The sequence below is a fragment of the Schistocerca gregaria genome, chromosome 4, assembly GCF_023897955.1.
Source record: "Schistocerca gregaria isolate iqSchGreg1 chromosome 4, iqSchGreg1.2, whole genome shotgun sequence".
Classification (NCBI taxonomy): domain Eukaryota; kingdom Metazoa; phylum Arthropoda; class Insecta; order Orthoptera; family Acrididae; genus Schistocerca; species Schistocerca gregaria.
Window position 1 is genome coordinate 441,812,274 of NC_064923.1, and position 26,276 is coordinate 441,838,549.

The 26,276-nt window shown below is 41.7% G+C and overlaps 1 protein-coding gene and 1 pseudogene across 1 annotated transcript in view; both read right to left on the reverse strand.

The window, feature by feature from the left end:
- LOC126267766 (uncharacterized) overlaps nt 1-26,276 on the reverse strand; it is a 292,038-nt gene that overhangs the window by 40,784 nt on the left and 224,978 nt on the right. The window contains exon 5 of the mRNA XM_049973070.1: nt 6,383-6,522. Within this exon, the coding sequence (XP_049829027.1) occupies nt 6,383-6,522 (140 nt within the window). The remainder of the gene's footprint in view (nt 1-6,382; nt 6,523-26,276) is intronic.
- On the reverse strand, nt 3,034-3,151 carry LOC126268316 (5S ribosomal RNA; annotated as a pseudogene).

A 26,276-nucleotide genomic window follows, 5' to 3' on the forward strand; every position in this document is an offset into this window, starting at 1 on the left:
AGAAGTAATGGTTCAAATACAATTACGTATTTAACAGATTTCTCGAAACTAGGTTAGAATGACAGGGCCTTTTAGCATGTGGCGATGTATCTATGCTCCGCAAGCCATTGTATTATAAACATTGAAATAACAATAATTCCGCCATCAACTATAATTATTTCTCTTTTTTACTCACGCCGAGCTGAGAATTTCTGTTACGCTACTGCATTTAAATTGTTTTATGCATGATTACTTGTCGTAAACTTTTTATTTGTGTGACATATGCTGGTGACTGGACAACGTCATGATACGCTCTCATACATACCAACCAGTTGACAATGGCATCAAAAATAAAATTGACCAATACTGAAAATAGACAATAATTACAATCGAAGGTGGAACTTCTGTACATTCAGTAATGTTCTACGACTATGTACAAATGTACTGTAGATGTACAAATTAATTCCTATAAAAGCCTGTTTCTTATATGAAATATAAGGAATTTTTGTTGGTCTGAAGTACACTGTGGTCGTTAACACATTCATCAAAGAAACTCACACAAGTGGGCCACTGGTATCAGGTTTTGTTTGTTTCTAGTTTTTATAGTCATACTGCTTTCATCTATGAATGAGGGTATGACATGGACGAATGTTTTCTGATTGCAATTTCAAGCGCAGCTACATGGGAATGCAGAAAAGACAATTTTATACGTCTCAAACCCGCTTTGTTCGGAATTCTTGCTAATCAACTCTTTGTTATTATTCTCGATTTAATTCAGATCTATAGGGCCATTGCCACCATCTGAAAGTGGCCTTTCAAATAATAAACGTCGAATTCCATTTTGTGATAAACCAATTGCAGTGCTATATGAAGTAGGACCTGAAACAAAATTATCAATTTGCATTTGAAATGTATCTCTAAACAGCTTGTGTGTGAAAGCTAGGTCTTGCTAAAGAAATTTAGGGGATGGGGTTGTTTTGGGGAAGTGACCAAACTGCGAGGTCATCGGTCTCATCGGATTAGGGAAGGACGGGGAAGGAAGTCGGCCGTGTCCTTTCAAAGGAACCCTCCCGGCATTTGCCTCGAGCGATTTAGGGATATCACGGAAAACCTACATCAGGATAGCCGGACGCGGGATTGAACCGTCGTCCTCCCGAATGCGAGTCCAGTGTGCTAACCACTGCGCCACGTCGCTCTGTGAAAGAGAAAGTTAGTAATATTAACCGTTAGTAAGTAATGTAATCTATGATAGCACACACAACTTCCCCTTCCATTTTTAGGTCGTATGGGAACTATGACATGTAGTTAACTTAAATCCCTCTGGCCCATAAGAAGTAATTTGCTAAAAAATGTATTTCTAACAGTAACTACTGTCCACACACCAAACTACCTCTTGCTGGTTAGCTAGACAATACCTCGCCTTTCAAATAGGTAAGTGCCGTCAATTTTTTCTTTATTCGGCAGGAAATATTAAACAAAAGTCTTAAGGTCTTACACAATTAGCTGATGGCCATCTTCAAGTGATAACTACTGAAAAGTCAGGGAAACGTACCTAATGTCTAACCCACATCTGCATTGTGAATAAATGTATCAGTTGTCCGAACATATTCTGAAATTTATTTAGCTATACACCGCTGCCTGACTCACACGGTATAAGTGATTCAGTATCGAAGTGTAATAAATTAGTTAACTGAATAGTTGTCTATTGCCTATTAAGTAGCCATGTGCACGTGTGCAAAACCAAGAAACACCACATTTCACGTGCGGCACGTCCTTCTCGAAGCCAATGAAATGATATTATAATACAATAACTATTGCCCAGTAATGCTTGTGGTATGATGTGCATAAATGTTCGAGCACATGACGTAAGAGGAAAACGGAACCAAAAGAAAGACACACGGTGAGAAGAGTCATGGTATTGTCTCGTAGCAATGATCATGTATCTGACTGAATGCTGAAATAAGTACTACGATAATACTCCAGTGATGGGCGTATTTTTTCATAATCGTCACGTCACAGAGTATTTCTACTACAAGTAAGTGAACGAATTTTGTACACAATTTAGTGGCTGGCAGTTAAGCTAAATGTTTAAGGACGTATTTCACATAATATTACTGTCTGAACTTTTTTCTTATTATGAAGTAAGTTTTTCCAGATACATTACGATAATGTCTTTCTTTTCATTTCAACATAATCTGACGCAGCCAACGGCCCAGCAATATTTATGATCTATTGATAACGACTAGATAGCTATTAAGAAAGTTTCTGAACAATGATTTGAAACTTTGCAGTGAAAAGTGAGGTGCTTTCAGATAGGTTCATGGAATATATGAACGAACGTTCTCCTTTGTATTTGGGGCATTCGTAGAAATAGCACGTTGCAACAGGGCTAGAACAGGACGTTGTACTACTGTTAGAATAACATTTGAACAAACGTTGATTACAGTACTTTACTGCAAGAATTCAATACTGAAGACGTGAAATGTTAGTTTCATAGCGAGTTATTTTACTTAACAATAAGTCAGAGATATTTAATAATAATATACACATGTGAAATTAATTAAATACAATGTCAATACCATGATACATTAGTTATGAATTATGCATAAAATAAAATGTATGTTTTCTAATTAAAAGATTCTTTCATAAAGTATGTAGAAGAATATTTGCTCCGTATCGTCCTGCTGTCACATCCCAGGCCCGCTCTTATGTCTGCAGCGGCAGATGGGTGCACTGGGCGAAAAGTGAACTTAGTACAAGCACAACTGTCTCATCGAATACACATGTAGCTGGTCCAATCTGTAACAGTAATTCTGTAGTCCTCACTGCGAGATTAACTACAGTAAACTATAGCACTCCGTCTCCAGGCCACAAATGGCCCATCGGGGCCATCCGACCGCCGTGTCATCCTCAGATGAGGATGCGGATAGGAGGAGCGTGTGGTCAGCACACCGCTCTCCCGGTCCTTATGATGGTTTTCTGTGACCGGAGCCGCTACCATTCTGTCGAGTAGCTCCTCAATTGGCATCACGAGGCTGAGTGCACCCCCAAAAATGGCAACAGCGCATGGCGACCCAGATGGTCTCCCATCCAAGTGCCGGCCACGTCCGACAGTGCTTAACTTCGGTGTTCTGACAGGAACCGGTGTATCCACTGTGGTAAGGTCGTTGCCAACTACAGTAAACTGGGGTTACAATAATTATGTTTACATTTTCTCAATGGATATCAGTGAAAGAGGAACCTGAACTGTTGTTCTGCTGCGAGTACGCCCTTACAGAACCCCCTGCTTTAATTTAATGTATATATTTTAAAAAATATATTTAATTTGTTGTAAAAGCATGTGTTGTTGGTAGTACTGAGGACGAAAAGTAAATGATTTATTTCATTACACTTAAATAAAATGGAAAGTTCTTCAGGCCATGATTCCAGAGGTGAAAGAAAAGATTGAATAGAAAGATGTAGTCGCTTTTTTTTTTCATTCATTTCCATAATAAAAAATCTGCGCTGTTGTAGGTATGCCCTATTACAATTTTAGCCAAACTCAAGGAACGACTGGGAGTTGTTTCCACTTGTGAACAATAGGGCTATGACACTTGCTTACAACATAAAGAAATCTACCGAAAACTCTTGTTGGAACTGGAAGAAAAGACAGTATGCCACACAGAAAGAAAACATGTGTGCAATTGGTTCTTTACCTGTATCTGTTAGCTATGGCAATTTTTCCACTTTAGCATTATTTTATTCGCTCCTCCGTCAGGGTGAAGGTTGTTTGGTGGTGGTACATTGTTACTGAGGGCATTAGTAAAATATACAAACTGAGTTTCTAAGAAGTTTAAAATGTAATGAAGTACTGCGTTAGCGCATAAGTTGTCAGCGTTTTCCCATAAGTTTAATGAACACAACATATACAAATAATAGAAATTTCAGTCATCAATAATATATTCTACTTCACTATTTACAACAGTCCGCCAACGCTAGAGCAACTTTTGGATTCCGCGACTGTAGAAATAACGTGGTCTTCTGGTGAAGAATTCGTCGAGCCACGTTCAGAGCGCACTTTCATCCCGAAAGAAAGCTCTGTGAAGGCTGTTCGATAGAGAGCGGAGAAGGTGACAATCTGCGGATACAATATCAGATGAATAAGGCGTGTGCGGAATGACTTCCTAACCCACCTCCTGTACAGCGCTTTTTGTCAGTCTAGCAGAATGTGGGTGGGCGTTATCGAGGAGTAGCATCACTTCTAGTGGTCTTCCTGGACTGCGTCTGCAACACGTCTCAGTTTTTGACAATAAATGTCGACAGTGATGGTTACACCTCTAGAAGCCGGCCGGAGTGGCCGTGTGGTTCTAGGCGCTTCAGTTTGGAACCGCGAGACCGCTACGCTCGCAGGTTCGAATCCTGCCTCGGGCATGGATATGTGTGATGTCCTTCGGTTAGTTAGGTTTAAGTAGTTCTAAGTTCTAGGGGACTGATGACATCAGCAGTTAGGTCCCATAGTGCTCAGAACCATTTGAACCATTTTTAACACCTCTAGAAAGCAATTCGTAGTACACACACTATCGCTAGTCCACCTGATAGGTAACATTATCTTTTGTGGATGTGCGCAGATCTTCGTCTGGGGAGTTGCTGTTTTGTTTGGGCTCAAAAATTCCTTTCTTTTCCTTATGTTAACATAAAGTCACCACTTTTCGTCACCAATCATGGTACAGCATAGGAATAGTAGGTGTTTTTCACAAGTCAGTTGATGAACAAGCAGAGATGTACATGTGACCTCCCGTAGACATTTGTGACTTTGGCTTTGAGCGTGCGGTATCCATATACCCAATTTTTGAACCTTCCCCATTGCATGCAAATGTCGCACGATAGTACAATGATCACAGTTCATCGCATTTACTAGTCCCGGAGTACACTGAAGTGGAGCATTTTGGATTAATGCATTTAAAGGATCTTCATGAAACCCCAAACGTCTTCGTGAATGCAAAGAGTCACAAATGTCAATTCCTGAATGCAAAGAGTCACAAGTGTCCAAACGATTCTCCTTCAAACGAGAAACCCTTTCCTTGGCGTGCTTTGTCCAATGACATTATGGCCATACACAGCGCAAATGTTTCTGGCTGTCTCCGCCGCTCTCACTCCTTTATTGAAGGGGGTTGCTCGAAGTGAGCAGTACGTGAGGAGGGTTGTTGGAGGGAGAGCGATTTGCAATGGATGTAGGAGTAAGTCGGACATATTGAGATTTCTCCACTTGGCATTCCGTATTCTAGCGCCCACAGCTCCGCTCGTTACCTCCAAATGAGAAACATCAATATTTAAACTCAAATAGCTACAGTGAACCGCAAATACAAAATGACAATCGATAAATAAACTCATGGTAAGTGGAATACCAACATTCAAACAAAACCGCTACGAACTTAAGCATCAACTTAATATGTATTTGTTTTTAAAATTATTACTTGGCAGTTCCACATCAAATATTTAAAGCAAAATGTTGTGTCTTCTTTAATATAGTCAACTGATGTACTGTTTATCAGAAATGGACTGGGTTGCTCGAAGTGAGCACTACGTAAGACGGTTGTTGGAGGGAGAGCGATACGGAAAGAATGTAGGATGATTCCACAGGTTGCATTAGGAGGGAAGCTGGTTCAGACACAGTTGAAGGGATCTTTGACATTCCTAAATAGGGGTGCAATAGGGCTAGGACGTAGGCGGCGATAGCGTAATGGGGAAGGGAGACAGGATGAGAGGCTACAGGCGTATTGCCGCTGTAGATAATATACAAGAATGGAGAAAGCACACAGCCTTGAGGCACACCTACAGTGGGATGGAAGATGCTAAATTTCTTGTTGTTTATTATTGAATACAGTGTGGGGTTGCGATAAAGTATGCAATATGAGAGAAATAGTTTAGTGGAAGGACATGCGTCTGGAGTTGCAAAACGAGAGCAGAATGCTCCACACAGTCATATGCTTTCTCAAGGCCATGGAACTGAAATATGGCAGATTGACGTTTTTTACATTAGTTGAGAGAGATGGTGTTTAAGCTACAGAAGCTGGTCATCAGAGGAAAACTCTGGATGAAATCCACAGTGGATGACAAGAAGGGGTAGCCGTCGGTTTAGGTCGGCAGCAAAAGGATTCGAAGGTTTTGGTAAACACAGAACTGAGGCTGATGGATAGGAAGATTTCCACATCTCAGACAGAAGTCTGTGTGTAGCATCGCAGTGTACACGTTGATAAGAATTTATTGGAAAGACCTGTGACCACGGCTCGCCTTATTATGGCACAAAGCGGGTGCACCAAGCACGTTCAGCTATAAAACAGCGACAGATCTCCTCGATCCACCGACTGACTGAGCCGTTTAGTGCCGCAAACGCAACCTCTTTAGAACTACCGCTGATACTCACTGAAGCGCCTTCCGCAGCAGGTCGTGCCGGACGGGCGTGCCGTCTATGGGGCAGGTGGCGGACGTGTCGAGCAGCCAGCGCGCCAGGCACTGCGAGTGGAACTGGTGGCCGCACGGCAGCGCCCGCACGCACTGCCGCACCTGCAACACCGCAACACCCCTGTCACCGGCCGTGGGGACTCAACACGCTACCAGGTGGGTGCTGGCGTTGTCCAGGCCTACATTAGGTGGCAAAAGGAGTGAAATATATCTACAGGGTGATATTTATACACGCAGACAAACTGCTGAAAACGATCCGTGATGCGACAAGGAGCAAAAAATGCCATGTGGACATGTGGCCAGAAGTGCATTCCAAGGGAGATGTACCCACTTGAAGGTAGAGACAAAAGATCTTTCTTTGATAGCGTTGGTTTCAGTGACTGACAAACAGAACAAGCAAGTGAAAATTTTCTGTGTATATTAGTGTTTAAGCTCCACATTCAATAGGGCAGGAGCTACCCACCAGGTTAGCCTGCTTCCTTGACTCGGATAGGCGCGCAGGCCCCGAATCGAATCCGCCCGTCGGGTGAACGACGAGGGCCGGTGTGCCGGCCATCGTGGATGTGGTTTTTAAGCGGTTTCCGCATCCCCCTAGATGAATACCGGGCTGGGCCCCACGTCTCGCCTCAGTTACACAGCTCGCACACATCTGAACACTTTCACACCATTCCATGGATTACACTAGTCGCAGAGAGTTGTGGTACACTAATTCCTTCCCAGGGGGGAGGGGGTACGGAGACGCAGCAGGAAGGGCATCCGGCCACCCCTTTAACTAACATTGCCACAGCCGATTAACCATGCCGACCCTGCGTATCAGTGGGAAAAACGGCACAAGCAGAAGAAAGAAAAGAAAAGTCTCAATAGGGCAGGAGCTCGAACACCATCGCACAGGCACAATATCCTTCGTCCAACTAGAGACATGCCTTCCACCAGGGCACCAGGGGTAGCAGTGTCACCCGCAGGAGGTGCAAATATGCCACCCTTTGAGGCTTTCAAGAAAGATGACAAGTGCAACGAGGCGGTAGCCAATTATCCCCGCCCACACCTAGAGGCTGAATCGTTGTAGAAGGCTCGCTGTCACCGTACCATAGTGATTCTCCGTACAAGGTTTGTGACTGGATTCGAGACTTCCTTGTCGCTCTTAACGGAAAAAAATCGACAGATTTGAAGGTAATTTTCACATGTCCCCCAATGGAACCGTTATTGTCTATAACATACTGGACGTCCCAAAAATGTTGCAACAAACTTTGAGTAGTTCTAAAGGGTGTCTTGAGGAAAAATTCGGCAAAAATTGGAGATTTTGGAGGGTTTCAGGAGAAAAAGAAACTGCGGAGGAAACCTGTGTCCGAAATCGTCATCCACCGACGTAACAGAGCATCGCTTTCATAATAAACAGAGCTGAGTCTTATCCGTTGGTACGACCTATCAGCGTGGAAAGTCACGTTTGCTGTTGAAGGGGTGACCCATGGCAGGCGCCAGCGCCTATAACTTCGACGCTCACCTGCATCGTTGGATAACGTTTCTGGACACCAATCCCTGTCCTAGATTTGTTCCGTAAGACATCCTCTACAATCCATCTAAGTGTGTCTCAACATTTTTGGGACACCTCGTATATAAATGCTGGTAGAAAATGTCGGCAGCTCCACATAGCTGTTCGCAGATGATGCGGTTGCCTATAAGAAGATAGCAATGTCAGAAAGTATGCATTTGCAGAATGACCTGCAGAGGATAATGAATGTAAATAAATGTGACAAGTTGCGCATACACGGGAAAAGAAACCTCAGTTGTTTAACAGACAATATTTTATAACTCGGAAAGATACAGATAGAAACTGCTTATATCATAGTGCCTCCATGTTATTTATATCCCGAATTACCTGGAAAAATTGCATTAATTTTCACGTGTTCTCTTAATATTTTGTCCAACATTCCACGTTCAGACCAGTAGGTTCCTTCATCGCATAATCCAGCTTTACAGTTGTATCATGACGAGTCACAGAAGGAGAGTTATTCTTCGTAGTTATTATGCACTGATTTGGTTGCAAATTACTCTAAAGTGACAATAAAAACTACAAGAACATTTAGCGGCCAGTTAAAAATAGTGTCAGTCGCGACCTTAAGCAAGAGTTTTGGCTTTTCGCGGCCAGTCGGCTTTTCGTTAGATCAACTGATATATGTGGGTAGCACCACTAGCAGAACGAATTTTGTGGCGAACCTTGACTTATCCTGCCATAGGGACCCGTTAAATTAAATTCTTTTCAGTGGTTAAAACGCGCAATATAACGACTATGTTACAAATGCGTTCAGTGCGTCTGAAAAGTTTTCACTGTTCACATTACACGTCGCTGCACCTTCATTGGTTTCATACTCATGCATTTCACTTCAGTGAACCAAAGTCAGTTGTCAAAATAAACGTATCGCACAATGTGTGTTCCCGCAGTGACCTCTAGTCACACTCCTGTACACTCTGCAGAACCAAGTCTTGTTTACGGTAAAAGCGCATCCGTTTCTGGGTCACTTTGTTGTCCATCTGTCTGTCTTTCTATCTGTCTGTCCGATTGATACAATCCTTTTCCTCAAGAACGCATAGACGAATAAAGTTGAAATTTATGCTTCACATCAAGGTCTACGGTCCCTTGGCGATATATAAAAGTGAAGCCTTTAAACACATGCAATCAAAAGATACGACCATTTATGTCACATACAGTATTTTGATTCTAGCAAAGTCATTCTTCGAAACCTAAAGCGTACTTCCCGTTGACGTAGGATCATGAAATTAGACTAGAAGGCTAGTTTCACTCTACAACCAAAGGAAAAAATCCGAAAATTGTTAATTCGTCATTGTATCATGCGAAAAAATTTTGCAATTTGCTATCAGACTGTCTGTCTACCCCTCTGTCTGTTGATACCACTTTTTTCTCCGGAATGGGTAGACCTATCAAGATGAAATTTACGTCACAAACAAAGATCTATTGTCCCTCGGTTGTGTAGCAAACACAAGCTTCTTAGTCAGTGCATTCAAAAGACACGGCCATTTATGTCACATATTTTGATACTCGCACTCGTTCATCAAAACCTATAAAGCCCTTCCCGTTGACCTAGAGTAATGAATTTAGACAAGAAGAAAGGTTTCACACCACAAGTACGGGAAGATTCCGAAATTTTTAAGTTGTAATACTGATGATGAAGTCTCATACTCCTTTACAGAGCTTAGGGGACGATGCGGGCGACCCCGTACTGCTGTATTATGCAAGGTCCTAGCAGAGGTGGTTTGCCATTGCCTTCCTCCGACCGTAATGGGAATGAATAACGATGAAGACGACACAACAACACCCAGTCATCTCGAGGCAGGTAAAAATCCCAGACCCCGCCGGGAATCGAAACCGGGACCCCACGCTCGGGAAGTGAGAACGCGAGACCACAAGCTATGAGACGAAAATTATCTTACATTTTTTGTTATTCGACTTCATACTATAAATTAAAATTTTCTCGGGAGTCTTGGAATCCCTGGCAGCAATATCTTGCCAGAACCAGTGCCGATAACAGGCAAACATTGTCATATCCTCGATTCCCGGAAAGGATGAACTGTCTATGGATATAATTAAGTTTGAACGGAACCCTCAGTGAGCGCGACCTCCGCGTACCTGTCCATTTTTTCCACCATGCTCTGCAGGATGAGAGATTTCCATTAACAACTGGAAATGGTAAGTAATGTATCATTAATACGAATTGATAAAAAAAGAATTAGTCGAAATCGTGTATTCATTCAGCGGAAATAAATTGCAAATAACCGGAGAGACCCGCCTGATGCGTAAAAAGCTTGATCCCGACGTATATAAACCATATGCACACAGGAACGTTTCATACATTTATGGCTGTACGTCGTTTCTGAAAGCTCTCCATGACTGCATACTATAAATTAAAGGTCCCCTTAGCGCTTTTCTATATGTATTTGAAGCATAATCTGAGGAACTGCTCTACTAATTTTAACAACGTTTTCACGAATAGGTAGTCTGATTCGCGAGGAAGGCTTCCGTATATAATTTACAGATATTTTCTGCAAATTGGGTGAACTTTGATTAATTAAAAGCCTCCTCCCCCCTCTACGCTTTCTGTCTATATATGAAGGCCAATCGCAAGAACCCATGCAGGCATTTTGATACGGTTTTCATTAATAGACTAATTTACGAAGACGATTTACGTGCACAGCGTGAATCACCAAAAACTTGCACCGCAGATATTGCGAAAGTGGAAAGTGCTGTTGACGTGAGGTTTTAACAGAATGGATTGCTAGTCAGGGACTCGTATTCTTAACCAATCAACAGATTGTAATAATTTTTGTGCATATATACACTTTTTTAAATGGAACAATGCCTATTGACATTAACAGACTAAAATCAGGGTCGATTATAACTAAGTGGTGTTTGTTAAAGGATTCCAGTGCCAGTCGTTTCGGAGATGCAAATTTTGAAAAGTTTCCACACCGGCACTTGTATGTGCCATTCAACCTGCGTAGTTGCTACAGGGTGTTTCAAAAATGACCGGTATATTTGAAACGGCAATAAAAACTAAACGAGCAGCGATAGAAATACACCGTTTGTTGCAATATGCTTGGGACAACAGTACATTTTCAGGCGGACAAACTTTCGAAATTACAGTAGTTACAATTTTCAACAACAGATGGCGCAGCAAATTATGTGAAAGATATATAAGACAACGCAGTCTGTGGGTGCGCCATTCTGTACGTCGTCTTTCTGCTGTAAGCGTGTGCTGTTCACAACGTTCAACTGTGCTGTGGACAACATGGTTTATTCCTTAGAACAGAGGATTTTTCTGGTGTTGGAATTCCACCGCCTAGAATACAGTGTTGTTGCAACAAGACGAAGTTTTCAACGGAGGTTTAATGTAACCAAAAGACCGAACAGCGATACAATAAAGAATCTGTTTGAAAAATTTCAATGGACTGGGAACTTGACGGATGAACGTGCTGGAAAGGTAGGGCGACCGCGTACGGCAACCACAGAGGGCAACGCGCAGCTAGTGCAGCAGGTGATCCAACAGCGGCCTCGGGTTTCCGTTCGCCGTGTTGCAGCTGCGGTCCAAATGACGCCAACGTCCATGTATCGTCTCATGCGCCAGAGTTTACACCTCTATCCATACAAAATTCAAAAGCGGCAACCCCTCAGCGCCGCTACCATTGCTGCACGAGATACATTCGCTAACGATATAGTGCACAGGATTGATGACGGCGATATGCATGTCGGCAGCATTTGGTTTACTGACGAAGCTTATTTTTACCTGGACGGCTTCGTCAATAAACAGAACTGGCGCATATGGGGAACCGAAAAGCCCCATGTTGCAGTCCCATCGTCCCTGCATCCTCAAAAAGTACTGGTCTGGGCCGCCATTTCTTCCAAAGGAATCATTGGCCCATTTTTCAGATCTGAAACGATTACTGCATCACGCTATCTGGACATTCTTCGTGAATTTGTGGCGGTACAAACTGCCTTAGACGACACTGCGAACACCTCGTGGTTTATGCAAGATGGTGCCCGGCCACATCGCACGGCCGACGTCTTTAATTTCCTGAATGAATATTTCGATGATCGTGTGATTGCTTTGGGCTATCCGAAACATACAGGAGGCGGCGTGGATTGGCCTCCCTATTCGCCAGACATGAACCCCTATGACTTCTTTCTGTGGGGACACTTGAAAGACCAGGTGTACCGCCAGAATCCAGAAACAATTGAACAGCTGAAACAGTACATCTCATCTGCATGTGAAGCTATTCCGCCAGACACGTTGTCAAAGGTTTCGGGTAATTTCATTCAGAGACTACGCCATATTATTGCTACGCATGGTGGATATGTGGAAAATATCGTACTATAGAGTTTCCCAGACCGCAGCGCCATCTGTTATTGACAATTGTAACTACTGTAATTTCGAAAGTTTGTCTGCCTGAAAATGTACTGTTGTCCCAAGCATATTAAAACAAACGGTGTACTTCTATCGCTGCTCGTTTAGTTTGTATTGCCGTTTCAAATATACCGGTCATTTTTGAAACACCCTGTAGGTGCTACGTTGCTATGTTTCCTTACGGAATGCTTGTGTGTACCCTGAGTGCACTGCCACTTTCTAGTCAGTTAGTGTGTGACAGTCCAAGTACTAGGTCGTGAGTGGAGATGGGATTTACCAATACAGAAAAGGCTGTTATGCTCATTGTGTATGGAGAGTGTAGGCGGCAAGGTATCCCATTAGATGTCACCATCTCGGCAATTATTTATTAGTCTCTTCAACCAGTTACATGAAAGTGGTGTTGTGACACCTAGACAACGTAACACAAGGAAGCAAGTGACGACAGAAGAAGGAGAAAATAATGTTCTTGCAGCTGTTGTTCCGCACGTTAACTCCCGCGCATCCCACAAGGAAGTAGCATAAGTTACGAAGTGTCCTACGCATTCTCTCTCCATCAAGAACTGCATGGAAACGATTATAAAAATCGGGTTAACTTCTGTACATGAACGTTAGGACAGAGTACTCCAAATATTTGGTACATCTTGTTTAGTAATGAAGCCACATTTAGCAACCATGGCCAGATAAATCACCGAAATATGCAGTATTTCTCTGTTGACAATGCTTGTTGGCTTCGTCAGATGGAACGTCAGCGTCAATGGGATGTAACCGTGTGGTGGGAGATAGTGAACTAACAGCTCATAGGCGCGTTTTTTATAGGCGAAACACTAAACGCCCACTAGTATCACAGACTCCTAAGTGACTATCTTCGGCAGATGCTAGAAGACATTCCTCTCCAGACTAGGAGGAACCTATGGTACCAACATGATGGCTACGCAGACCATAATGCACGAAGTACTACATGATGCCTTCACGAGTTGTTTCTAAAAAATTGGATTGGACGCAAGGACCTGTACCTCAGCCAGCCCTTTCCCCAGATTTAATGACTGTAGACGTTTATCTGTGAGGAAACCTGGAAGACGCTGCCTACAAGGACATATCAACTACATCCGGGGACGTATTACTGGAGCTTGCTCGGGCGTCTCTGCTGAAACGCTAGTATGTGTGCAGCAGTCGTTCCATACCAGACTCGAAGCCGATATTGCCGTTTCCGGTGATCAGTTTGAACACAAGTTGCGATGATCAGTTGTCTGGTTAGTGGTCAGAATCCACATAAAAAGTGTATGCAGTTGTGTTTTTCTTTAGTGTATGCTACCACAGGTACTGCGCAAGTGTAAGTGTGGAAAATTTTCCAAATACGATATCTCGTAAACGACTCATTCTAGATCCTGCAACAAGCACAAGTGACATTCTAATTTATTCTACTTGCCAATACGCATTGTTCTATTTACAAAAGTGTTATATTTGCACGAAAGTACACTATCTACGTATTACTACAATCTGTTGATTGTATAACAACATGAGCCCCAGACTACCAAACCATTCTCGGAAAACAGCGTATCAATAGCACTTCCCATTTCTGCAATATTTGCGGTGTAGTTTTAGGTTATCCGTACTGTATAATTTATTAGCTCGACGCTAGACAAGTCGTCCGGTAGCGGATACTTAGTGCTTGGCTCAAATGGCTCTGAGCACTATGGGACTTAACATTTGAGGTCATCAGTCCCCTAGACTTAGAACTACTTAAGCCTAAGGACATCACACACATCCATGCCCGAGGCAGGATTCGAACCTGTGACAGTAGCAGCATCACGGTTCCGGACTGAAGCGCCTAGAACCGCTCGGCCACAGCGGCCGGCCTACTTAGTGTTACCAGTGCGAAGGCGAGGAGGGTTACTTATGTAACTTAAGCCGGCCGGTGTGGCGGAGCGGTTCTAGGCGCTTCAGTCCGGAACCGCGCGACGGCTACGGTCGCAGGTTCGAATCCTGTCTCGAGCATGGATGTGTGTGATGTCCTTAGGTTGGTTAGATTTAAGTAGTTCTAAGTTCTAGGGGACTGATGACAGATGTTATGTCCCATAGTGCTCAGAGTCATTTGCGTAAGTTAAAGCAAATACTGCTACGGGTTAAACAAATAATGCTGTACCACAGTAGCATGGAAATCACGGAAAACGCAGAGGACAAATTCCTGCAATACACATATATGTGTGTGTGCTTTCTTTCAAGATGAGAAAAATGCCGAATTAATTTTTATTGGCCACAGAGATTAAAAAAAAGCACAATGAGGAGTGACTTTCTCATAAACAGTGATACCCCACAGTAACAGGAAAAGTTAAGTGGAAAGACGAACGGGAAGTGTAACAAAAATTGACATGTTCCTGAGAACTGTCACACAGGCAAGTATAGCGGTTATTAGTGGCTTTCATATTCTTGTTTCAGTGCTGAGACAAACTATTTACAAAGTAAAAAAAAACTGCAACATCTGCATGTACATCTTAAGGCTTTTTCCATTTATGAGTGGATTTCTTTTTTCTTATTTTTCTGTCCTGATAGGTGATAACGCCAGCAGCTCATTACGAAGAAACTCACAATGCCAACACAATTATGCCGTAACCCAAGAGGAAGCTCCGTTCTAGAACGTTAATCCGCCTTTCTTTTAAGAATGTACACTGTCCCACCACTTTCATGACTTTTTTTCTGCAAGAGTGATTTTGAAGGACGCTGATGAACGATCCTGTAGCTGACGCTTTTCGATCATCCTCCAGCGTAAGACTATCCTAAATTATTCGCTTCTTCGTAGCGGAGTAGGAACAATGTGTATGGAAATTAGCTGGAAACAACTGATTTTTATAAACGTATGTAAGTTGACGATGCATGCTGTGTATCAGTCTTTTGACACTACTGTCTTCTCTCCACACAGTCGCTACAAATCGCACATCGTCTGACTGTAAGAGGCAAGCATTCCACGCTGTCGAACAATACTAAAAATTCCTTTCAGAAAAGCACAAAATAATGGAAGCCTTAGGAACTGGGAACTATCTTTCATGCCCATCTACTTCTGGATAACAGTATTTATGAGAGAATGATATTTATTTTCATCTCTCTTCATTACGAGTTCATCAGATCAGCCTCTATAGTTGGTACCAAAACCATTAGGCTGGCAAGAGCGTTTCATGTGTGACGGCACAGTATAGTAATAACACTTGGATACAGTTTACATAGATACATGTACATGGATTACAATTAACATAAGATCGGTTCCAGGATTAATATTCACTCTGCTGCGGAGTTTGCTTTGATACGGAACTTCCTGGCAGATAAACTGTGTACGGGACCAGGATCCGAATAGGCGACCTTGCGCTTTTGCGGGCAGGTGCTCCACCAACTGAGCAATTCACGCACGACCCACCATCTGTACTCACCGCTGTTCCTCCGCCAGGACTCCTCAGCTTCCAAACTTCACAGAAGTACTCACGCGAAACTTGCAGGACTAGCCCTTCTGGGAGAAAAGATATTGCAGAGACATAGATCATCGACAGCCTAGGGGATATTTTCCAGAATGAATTTTCATTCTGCAGCGGAGTATGAACTGAACAGAATCTCCCTGTCAGACGAGATACTGGCGGAAGTAAAGCTATGAGGCAGATTGTGTCATGCTTGGGCAGCTCAGGGCATTTGCTTGAGAAGACAAGGGTCCTGGTTTCGAGTCCGGTGCGCACACAGTTTTAATCTGCCAGGAAATCTCCTAAATTTGGTTAGTTTTGAAAATTCCCTTTGTAAACATAGTAAAACCGAGACGGTACAGTCACGGTAAGTCCTAATTTTCGAATGTATTATCATACATTAGTTTAGGGTTTATGCTGTAGCAAGTGACCATTATGAATAACTTACACGTTTTTGTGCAACTGAAATGTTAGGAAAGTGGAAAACAGTACAGTGTAAGTACATTTATACAGTTTATTGCAAATGACTCTCGTGGCATAAAGTCAAAGTGTATTAGATTCGCACGCTTCGTGGAGTACAGACATCTCAGGTAAGGCTGTTCCCAAACTGCACTTAAGCTCAGAGGTGGGGACCGAAATTGCGACAAATAATCCCGTAAAATCTTGAATAATTTTCTACAAAGTCCGCTGAGTTATCCATGTAAATAAGAATAATATTGCTCTCGATGTGTTGTCCTTATTTTAGTAGCGTGTTAATAACACGTGCACGTCGCTGCCTTCAGAGTACAGTCTGCAAACTGCAGATAATTATTTGCCAAATTCATACCCTTTAATGTGGACTCTTAAGTAACTTCAGAGAACCCGTAAATTAAAGATGCGTTATGAAACTGCAATTTCTTTTTGTTGTGTTGGCAGAAGAGCCAACACCGTGATACTAGAGGAGGCCGAAATGCACGCGTTTTAGATCACGTACGCTGGCGTGAGGAGGGAAGGACTATACTGACGTGAAGTCTGGAACACGACAAGGAATTATAATTCAGAAAGCGGACGGAAGTAGTTTGATACTTAACTTTAATCCATTAATGATGAACGTCGCTCGTGACGGTACATGATTCACAATATTATCTGTCAAGAATAGTAACTGAATATGGCGCCTTGCTAGGTCGTAGCAAATGACGTAGCTGAAGGCTATGCTAAACTGTCGTCTCGGCAAATGAGAGTGTCTGTAGTCAATGAACCAACGCTAGCTAAGTCCGCTGTACAACTGGGGTCAGTGCTAGGGAGTCCCTCTAGACTAGACCTGCCGTGTGGCGGCGCTCGGTCTGCAATCACTGATAGTGGCGACACGCGGGTCCGACGTACACTAACGGACCGCGGCCGATTTAAAGGCTACCACCTAGCAACTGTGGTGTCTGGCGGTGACACCACACTTTTTCTGTGCATTCTGGCTGAGGTGAACCTGTCCATACATAACAATCATAAGTGCTTATGCCTTCTTTGAATTCCACAGAAAACATTATGCTAAAGCATTAAAAATTTTACATTCATGTCATGTCAAGACGTGAACTGTATTGGAACAATACGTCAAATGTGAATCTGTCATGTTTCTCTTGCCCACGGAAGGTTTACTGTGCTCTACGTTGATAAACCAGGTAGTAGTTCATCATTAATAAAGTGTGGCTCACCAAAAAATCCACCAGTTACCGTTTTGTAAGTACGTTTGTGCGACTTTTGTCAACATGGAAAATTATACGTAATAACGTGGCTGAGTAGTGCATCGCCATAACCCACTTATTTCGTTTGATTTCAAGAGTATTGTAATTCAATTACCGGGCAAAATAATGCAACTTTTAATCATAAACCTTTAATTTACCAATAACACAGTTAAGTTTAATGCATGATATTAACCTTATTTGTGTCTTTCATACATAATTTTGATATCATTCTGAACGTATAAATATTGCTTTGTATGTCTGTATGAGTTTGTGTGGTAGTATCTATGAACACAGAACAGTAATATCAGTCTCCCTCTATATAGCGTGTAACTTAAGAAGCTAAATACAATCTAATTCGTCCACCAAAACTGAGGTCTATCAGATAACCTATTAAAACTCGTGGCATACCTGTCACTAATTTCATTTGTTTTGTGATGATTTGGCTTCCATAAAGGGTACCGTTAGTGATGTTTAATTGTTTATTCACTATGTGGGCGCTGGTCACAAGCAACACACCGATTACCGGCCCGTTAACTTCGATTCATTATTTGGAAAATTCTGCGAGCGTTATAGTTTAAGTCAGTTAATGGAATTATAGTTAATATTTCAAAATTGTACAAACAGTTACACTGTATCCCAGGAAAATCTCAATGTAGGTATGCATTTCACAACTCTTTAGGTGCGTTGGTGAGGGGAGAGGATTTTTTTATTCATCATCAAATGTAAAGCAACGGTACAATGATGGCGGAGAGGGATGGACGTTGATTTTCTTGAATATTTAGAGCGAACGCGAAGTTATACCTTAGTGGACCGTGTTTATACATAAACTAATAATCATTCAGATATTACTACGGACTGATGTTTTCCGGCGGATTGAAAATAAAAAAGAAACATTTGTCAGAGAATCCTCTGGGACCAAAATTTTCCGCGTCTTTGTGTCTCCTCCAGCATTCGAGTTCGATTACTCTAACAGCCGCTGCGCTGGTTTAGAGACAAAGACAGAAAAAAACGATCATGGAGAGCGGTGCAGCGAGCGCTTTCTCTTTTATGTGTATTAAAGCTTGTTCCAGATGAAGCAGTCGACGCGAGAAAAGCGGGACACTGAATGAACTGCCGTTCATTTATATCGCGACGTTTTAAAGCGCTGGGACGGCTGTGCTTCTCTCGAAAGCTGATGTCAAAGCACCAGCAAAAGATCTCTGTTTCTGTGCGTAAAAAGAGGAGGACAAAGGTTCAGAGCTTTCTGCCAGGAGCGAAAAGAAATGGGCCATTAACAGATTGCGCTTTCCCCCTACCCGCGTGAATAATTCACTTGCATTCGTCAAGACGCTTTGTCGCTCGTTCAAAGGGGCGAAAGTGGGACACGCAAAGCAATGAATACAGAAATGCGTCGGCGAGGAGAGTGCGCGTTCTGTGTTTTCGTCCACCGACACTGAGAAATGTTCACCAACAGACCACTCTCCTTTCGGGTAATACAGCTACATGGAATGTAAAACGTTTAAACGAATCCCACTGAAGGTACTGTATATATGTTACCTGCGAGTGGTTTAAAGAAGAGGTACTCGAAATGCGGGTCCAGAAAAACTACATCATCTTAATGCTGCTTTCCCGTGTGTATAAAGCATGAAAAAGTCTCTTTAATGAAACTCGGAAATACATCGTACCAATACAGTTATACAAATAGTCCTGCATCAAGTCTCCTACCAACATCTGGACATTTGGAAAGTTTGTATGTTTAATGTCTGTTTCAGCGGAACTATAATTACTTATGTCGACCCCCAACGACCGCTTGGTTCAAAAATCGTTCAAATGGCTCTGAGAACTATGGGACTCAATATCTGAGGTCATCAGTCCCCTAAACTTAGAACCACTTAAACCTAATTAACCTAAGGACATCACACACATCCATGCCGAGGCAGGATTCGAACCTGCGATCGTAACAGCAGCGCGGTTCCGCACTGAAGCGCCGAGAACCGATCGGCCACAGCGGCCGGCTGACCACTTTGTCCATGGGACGCTAAGCCGTTACTTTATTGGGAATCAGCAACGTTGAGAGATAGACAATTATTACAAAATCACATTGTCATCTCTTACTTCCCTTTCAATGCAGTGACTTTCCTTTGAGATGGACACTGAACACAAATAATGCCGCAGTTTTTACTTTAAAATGTACGTTATATGAGCTAAAATTAAAAATGTGTTTACGGGTTGTGTGCACAAAGAAACTGCAGATGAATAAGATAAGTTTAATGTGGCAGCATTTAAAAACAAAAGAGGAAAGGAAGATTAGCGTTTAGCATACAATCAACGTTTACACTCAAGGGAAGAAAATATCAACTGTACAAACAAGTTACGGTTTTTTCTGTTGCGTAATGTTATCAAGAGTGCTGGTACATAGATCGTACATATGGCATAGATACATCATATGTGCCGTCAAACATAAATTCCATAAATGATTCCCATATACGTCAACAGATGAGGTGCTTATAAGGCAACATGATAAATACCTCAACACAATCTAAATTTGAATACCTTTTCTGCAGCACACTTAAGTCACATGTACAGTAAAAATATTGGAATTTCGTTTTACTCGATAAGCCAATATCTTTAAATAAAACATTTTTAGAATACGTCACCCTCAGGTGGACCACGGCTTCCGTCAGTCGATTTCGATGTCTGTGAACCAAATATGAATAACTCAAGAAAAATTATCGCTCATGACTATACCATACGCACATAATAAAAAACATTCCTCTGAGATGTCAGGCGTTTCAGCACATATCTGCAATTTCGTTTTCGTAATATATAGCTGGGGCCATCTCAAACGAATACTGCTCGTCACGTCCTTCATCCATTGTCGGTGGAAGGCGTCGTTTTTCCCGTTATTAAAAAAACTATTTTTAAAGCGTAATTTTTCCTGTCCACTCGATAAAGCGGTCCTAGATTAGGCTGTTACGATGTTTGTTTTGTTGATATGTATTAAAAGACACCGTGAAACACAAAGAATAATCAGTACTCCAACAGCAATATGGTCCGCACTTGTGACATTATTGTTCATATATTTTAAAATTTTTTTGTAAATATTTTATTGAAACTGTTAAAGCAGAAGTAGAGACATCTTGCTTGAAGCGAAATCGATACTGAAACTCTGTGATAAGATTAAAATGAACGTACATATTAAGAAAAAGGGTGTAATATTTACTTTTAATTACTGTAAAGATATCTATTTGTTATAATTATTGAATGTAAAAAGGTGCTATAATGTAATTATGTATGTAATAGTTACTGGCACTCACTTAGGACTGTATGAGATATGTGTAGTATAAAAGATGGAGTAGTTCCGTCAGGAACGGAAAGCTGTGTAAGCGTAGAAAAAGGTGGGTGCGGAAACGTTTGGCGCGCTTTGGCGGGCGCGAACAAAGTCAGTCGGTGGACAGTGATCTTAGAGGCAGCACGTACAGCGCCAGCATAGTGTGGAGTGCGGCATATTGTTGCATTTTGCCTCGGTTGGAAACTGCAGTTTATCACGGCCTGGTATGGGGAGAAAAACGGGCTATTGATTATAAGATGGATCATCGCTATGAAGCGGAAATAAGTCCGACATGGATAACTGCTCTTGGCCGTTCTGATATTAATGCAGTTGTTGCCACCAACGCCACCGTCGCTGATCACAGCTTACAGGGTACGACATATTAGTTATGTATTACAGTGTGTGCCAGGAAGTTGAAATGTGCTTTAAGAATAATAACCTTCATCCAAATTAACAATTGTGTCCACCTGATAATTTATCCCGCTCATAAACCAAGCAGGATCCTAACCTGGTAAATGAAAATTCCGAGTGACCTGTATTCAGACAAGACTGTAAAATCTTTAATATATTGTTGGCAAATCAGTGATTAATCAGTGAAATAATTGATGGAAAGAATAAATGAGAATTTCATAATTAACATTGCTATTATTTTCTGTGTTAAAATGATTACGTAAGGGTATGCCAAGTTCAGATACCACATTAGATAAACTGTTTGCTGCTTTCACATTACGTACTGATGAAAGGAAATATTAAGTTGATGGTTAATGGTGATAAATAGTAACGTTTAACAGTTTATAGTGAATCAATGAAATGTTGAGTACCAAATATGTCGATGTAGAAACATCCCCTGTGCAAATTTACTTTTGCTTTCATGAAATCAATCTGTTTGCTTACGCAATTGGGTACTGTAGTTTTGTTTCGAGCGGCTAAACTTTTCTTGTATTGCTGAACCATCTTCTATCTAAATCTAAAGTGAAGTCTGTTAGGTAAGTAGGGAGTTGCAATATTTTCCGCTGTCCTATTCAGCTTCATTACGTGTGCCTAAATAGACTGCCGAATAATAGTGTACCACCAATCACATATATTGTTATCGATGCAAAATTGTAGTCTAACTACTGTTATTTGCCATACCTCTGAACTATTTGAAGAAATGAGTTAAAGTTTGATGCTTATTCCTTAGGTTAACACACACGATTATTACACTTGTTTTTGTGGTTTTTCTGTCCGGATAGGTAACTGTATTGCTAAGAAAATGTTCAAATGTGTGTGAAATCGTATGAGACTTAACTGCTAAGGTCATCAGTCCCTAAGCTTACACACTACTTACCCTAAGTTATCCTAAGGACAAACACACACACACACGCCCGAGGGAGGACTCGAACCACGGCCGGGACCAGCCGCATTCTCCCTGACTCCAGCGCCCTACACCGCTCGGCTAATCCCGCGCGGCTAACTGTATTGCTGTTTGTTACATTGCTTGTTATTAACAGCATAGTATAAGAACATTACAGTTGGCTATGCATGACAGTATGTTTTGTAAACCAATTCAGAGAATACAAAATACACGTAGGTATTACATCTGGTTCTACATATCAGGAAAGTAAATAATATTGCCGTATGGTGCTTATTAAGTCAAAAAGTAAACGGATCAGAGATGCTGATAGCCTATATTTCTAGACTACTAAATTTCTGTTAATTATGAAATTCTAATAGTAACGGATCACACATCTTTGAAATAACTTATGGGCCTGAAGGATCTGATTCGCTCAGTGATTAGATGGGAATTACAGTTTAGTGAATTTGACCTTGAAATTATAAGATGTCCCAGTAAAATTCACAGTAATGCCGACACTCTTAGCCCAAAAGTGCACGCTGTGGAGCGTGTTGAGATTTCTACGGACAAATGCCGAAAAATACAAGGGAATAATCCAGACGTTGAATGAATCGCAACGGCAACACACTTATATCATGAGAATTGGATACTATACGGACGGACCATGCATGGACGACATACAGTTGTAACAGTGAGTTTACACAACAAAGTACTGAAGCAAGTCGACGATGTTATTCTGGCAGGGCATAGAGAATGGAGAGTTCCGGTACAACCGGTTGCCGAAAACAGCTGACAGAGGTTCCGCAAGCATGGTTCAGAGCAGTAAATGAGGCTCTATCTACATTGTGCACAAATGACATAACTTAGACATCAGTGGATGCCCTTGAAAGGACTACTAGAAGTAACCCAAGTTTTTAAATTGATTGGTATGACGATCCTTGGACTCTCTGGGCAAACAGGGGCACGAAACTGCCGTGTCTTCACCATCAGTGATCACTTCTCGCGTTATATCTTGATGACTGTCATTGCCAACCAGCTACCTGAAGCAGAGGCGCAACCCATGTTCAACAAGTGGATATTAAAATTCGAACCACTAAAGGGTCTTACAGCAGATCGAGGCGCCGCTTTTGTGTCTTAAGTAATCCAGCTCTTGGACTAATGAATTTCATTTATCCACAAGACAATGAAAGGACAGCGGGTACACAAAACCACAAGCAAGTTGCTAAGTCATTATATGAAAAATTATTATAATGAACGGTATGGCTTGTTGTCACCATGTTGTAGCAGCTTACAGCTGGGAGCACGGTGCTTTTGTCCTTTGAGGTCATTTTTAGCTAGTCAAACCACCTCCTAGGTAGGACGTTCCGGCCCTACACGGATTCGCGAAGAAGTTGAAAGCCGTCTGGCACCAGGTTAATTAGGCAAACACTGGAAATTTAAGTCAGGGGAGTGCTACAAAGGAACACCACAATAGCAAAACTCCTGTATCTCAATACCCAATGCTCCCAGAGGGAAAACAAAGAAGTTTGTCATACAAGATCAGGGTCGCAATCAGGTAGCAGGGATGACATCTCTGGTGACCGTGAAATTATGCCTTCTAACTCGAACCACTGTGCTATATGTGGAGCACGTTAGAACAGTCAGATGTGCCGCGGAAGTTCTCCCCCATTAATGACAGCCACGTCAAAAAGGAGGATGAAAGTTATGGTAGAGAGAAGAAAACAGCGATCCACTGAAGCAAGGAAATTCCCTCTGCATCTACATATCACCTTCCCTCTCCTTTCAAAAGGACTGAGGACGAGAGGTACGTAAACATAAATTTGGAAACATGTTGGTGACAAATTTCAGACACTGAACATCATCTATCTCTTTCTCTATCTGCCTGATCTTCCCTTTGAGACCTTGCGCACCGTAGGTCTGAACTAATTAAACGTCACCCTAGATCCAGCTCTTCTCGGTTCCGTGGACCAGTTCGTCTCTGCTCAGAACAAGCGAATCAGCGTCGTCAATTACTTCAGCATGTGAAGCAGTGCTGCGCGGACTACTAGCAGTGAGCTACTGTGTCACCGATCTCATTGGCCACTCGTTGTATACGCAGTTTATTCCTCCTACAGATGGTAACTCATACAAATGACGCACTCACAGTCCTTTCGTCTACAGACCCATGCCAAGTACGTCAGAACTTCCAAAGAATCAGCATGAAGTAAAAATAAAACATTTAAAATATTTGAAACAAGGAGCAGAAGTGTGGACAACTGGAGTCCAAGTCTCACATAGTCTCTGTTCCCTACACATGTCCATTGTCGTCTGAACCAGCTAGAATGCTGAACTCGGGGACCAAATTCTCTGAAGGAAGGAGAAGCGCGACGTACTTGCAGTGCCTACTGCAGGAGTTCATCCAAAGCTGAAGACATTGCCAGAATTCACGTCATCTTCCGTATTACGACGTCCCAGCAGCAACTCTAAGCACAGGATGTCGAGTTACTTTGCAACGTGATGCTACCGCCAGCAGGAGCCAAACAAAGGGTCACCGAGGCACTATTAATGACCGAGCGAGGTGGCGCAGTGGTTAGCACACTGGACTCACATTCGGGAGGACGACGGTTCAATCCCGTCTCCGGCCATCCTGATTTAGGTTTTCCGTGATTTCCCTAAATCGTTTCAGGCAATTGCCGGGATTGTTCCTTTGAAAGGGCATGGCCGATTTCCTTCCCAATCCTTCCCTAACCCGAGCTTGCGTTCCGTCTCTAATGACTTCGTTGTCGAAGGGACGTTAAACACTAACCACGACCACCATCTCGTGCAAATAAATTTGAAAAGATACATTATCTCAATTATGGCCCATTTCATTTTATTAACAATTAATAATTTATCGGAAACAAATAAAACCTATTGTTTATTATATATCATGATGAAACATATAATGTAACTGCCATAAATAGGAAATTATAGATTTTGTTTTACTTTCAGTGTTTTAGAAATATTATAAATACAGTAATTTACTTTTATAATGATATACTTAATTTGTTGTGAGCATTAGGTTTTCTTCAATGCAGCTCATTTAAGGGCAGAGGCCACCCAAAAAATTAACTTTCCCTCTACTTCGCTTATTTGAACAAAATTATTAAATCATGTCTCTCATGTGAAGAGTTATCATCATCCAAGTTTTGAAGTGCAGGACTTCACTGGTTTGCGAAGTTTGATTTTGTCAATAAGATTTTTAATGGCCTTATTGAAAAACCAACTTTTGACACTCAAACATCAACTTTTCATATTACAGATTTCTAGGTACATTGACAAAACATTGATCAATAGTTCTCGGTATTCATTTTATGAAAAATGGTATTAATTTACCTTCAGTATACTTTCAAATTTTAAATTCATTTTATCAAATTATAGCTACATAATTGTGGTAACAGAATAGAGAAACAACATTTTCGATAATATTAATGAGTAGAAGTATGAAACTACCTCAAGATTACTTCCTGCAAAACTTTTATTGAGACTGGTTAATATTTAAGATAAACAAGTTGACACTGAACTTAGAAAAACAAACTTATGGTAAAATAGAGTTTAATAGTTAACTAAATAAATGAATGCTAGTATAAGACACAGGTCCACTATAATTCACCAGCAACATACATTTTCCCTTACTACTACTGTAAGGCTTCGTCTTGTAATTTCAACGTAATGGTAGCCTTCTTCTTGAATTTTTCCTTCTCCAGACGTTATCTTGTGGACTGCTTCTTTGATCTCTAGATAAGCAGGTTTTCTTGTGGTAGAATGATAAAAGAGTGCAGGGACTCCGGCTCTCTTCAGACTTCTAGCACTCTATAACGAACTGAGAAACAGCTTCTACAGGACCCAAAAGGATCTTTTTTTCAGACACTTGGATCAAATAACTCTGTGCAAACTTTCATCTACATTTTGTGTCTTGCCATCAATGCATCTTGCCAGTAGTGTATCAGATGCAAGTCTCCGATAGACAGATACTATCTTGAGTACAACATCCATAGTAAGAGGAGAGTGAATGTTATCTCCATGAGGTGCTTCATCTAGTACTTGTATTTCAGATATAGCCAAATTGTTTTGGCATCAGAGAGCAAACAAAAATGTCAAATAGCCAAAGATTTTTTTTTTGGA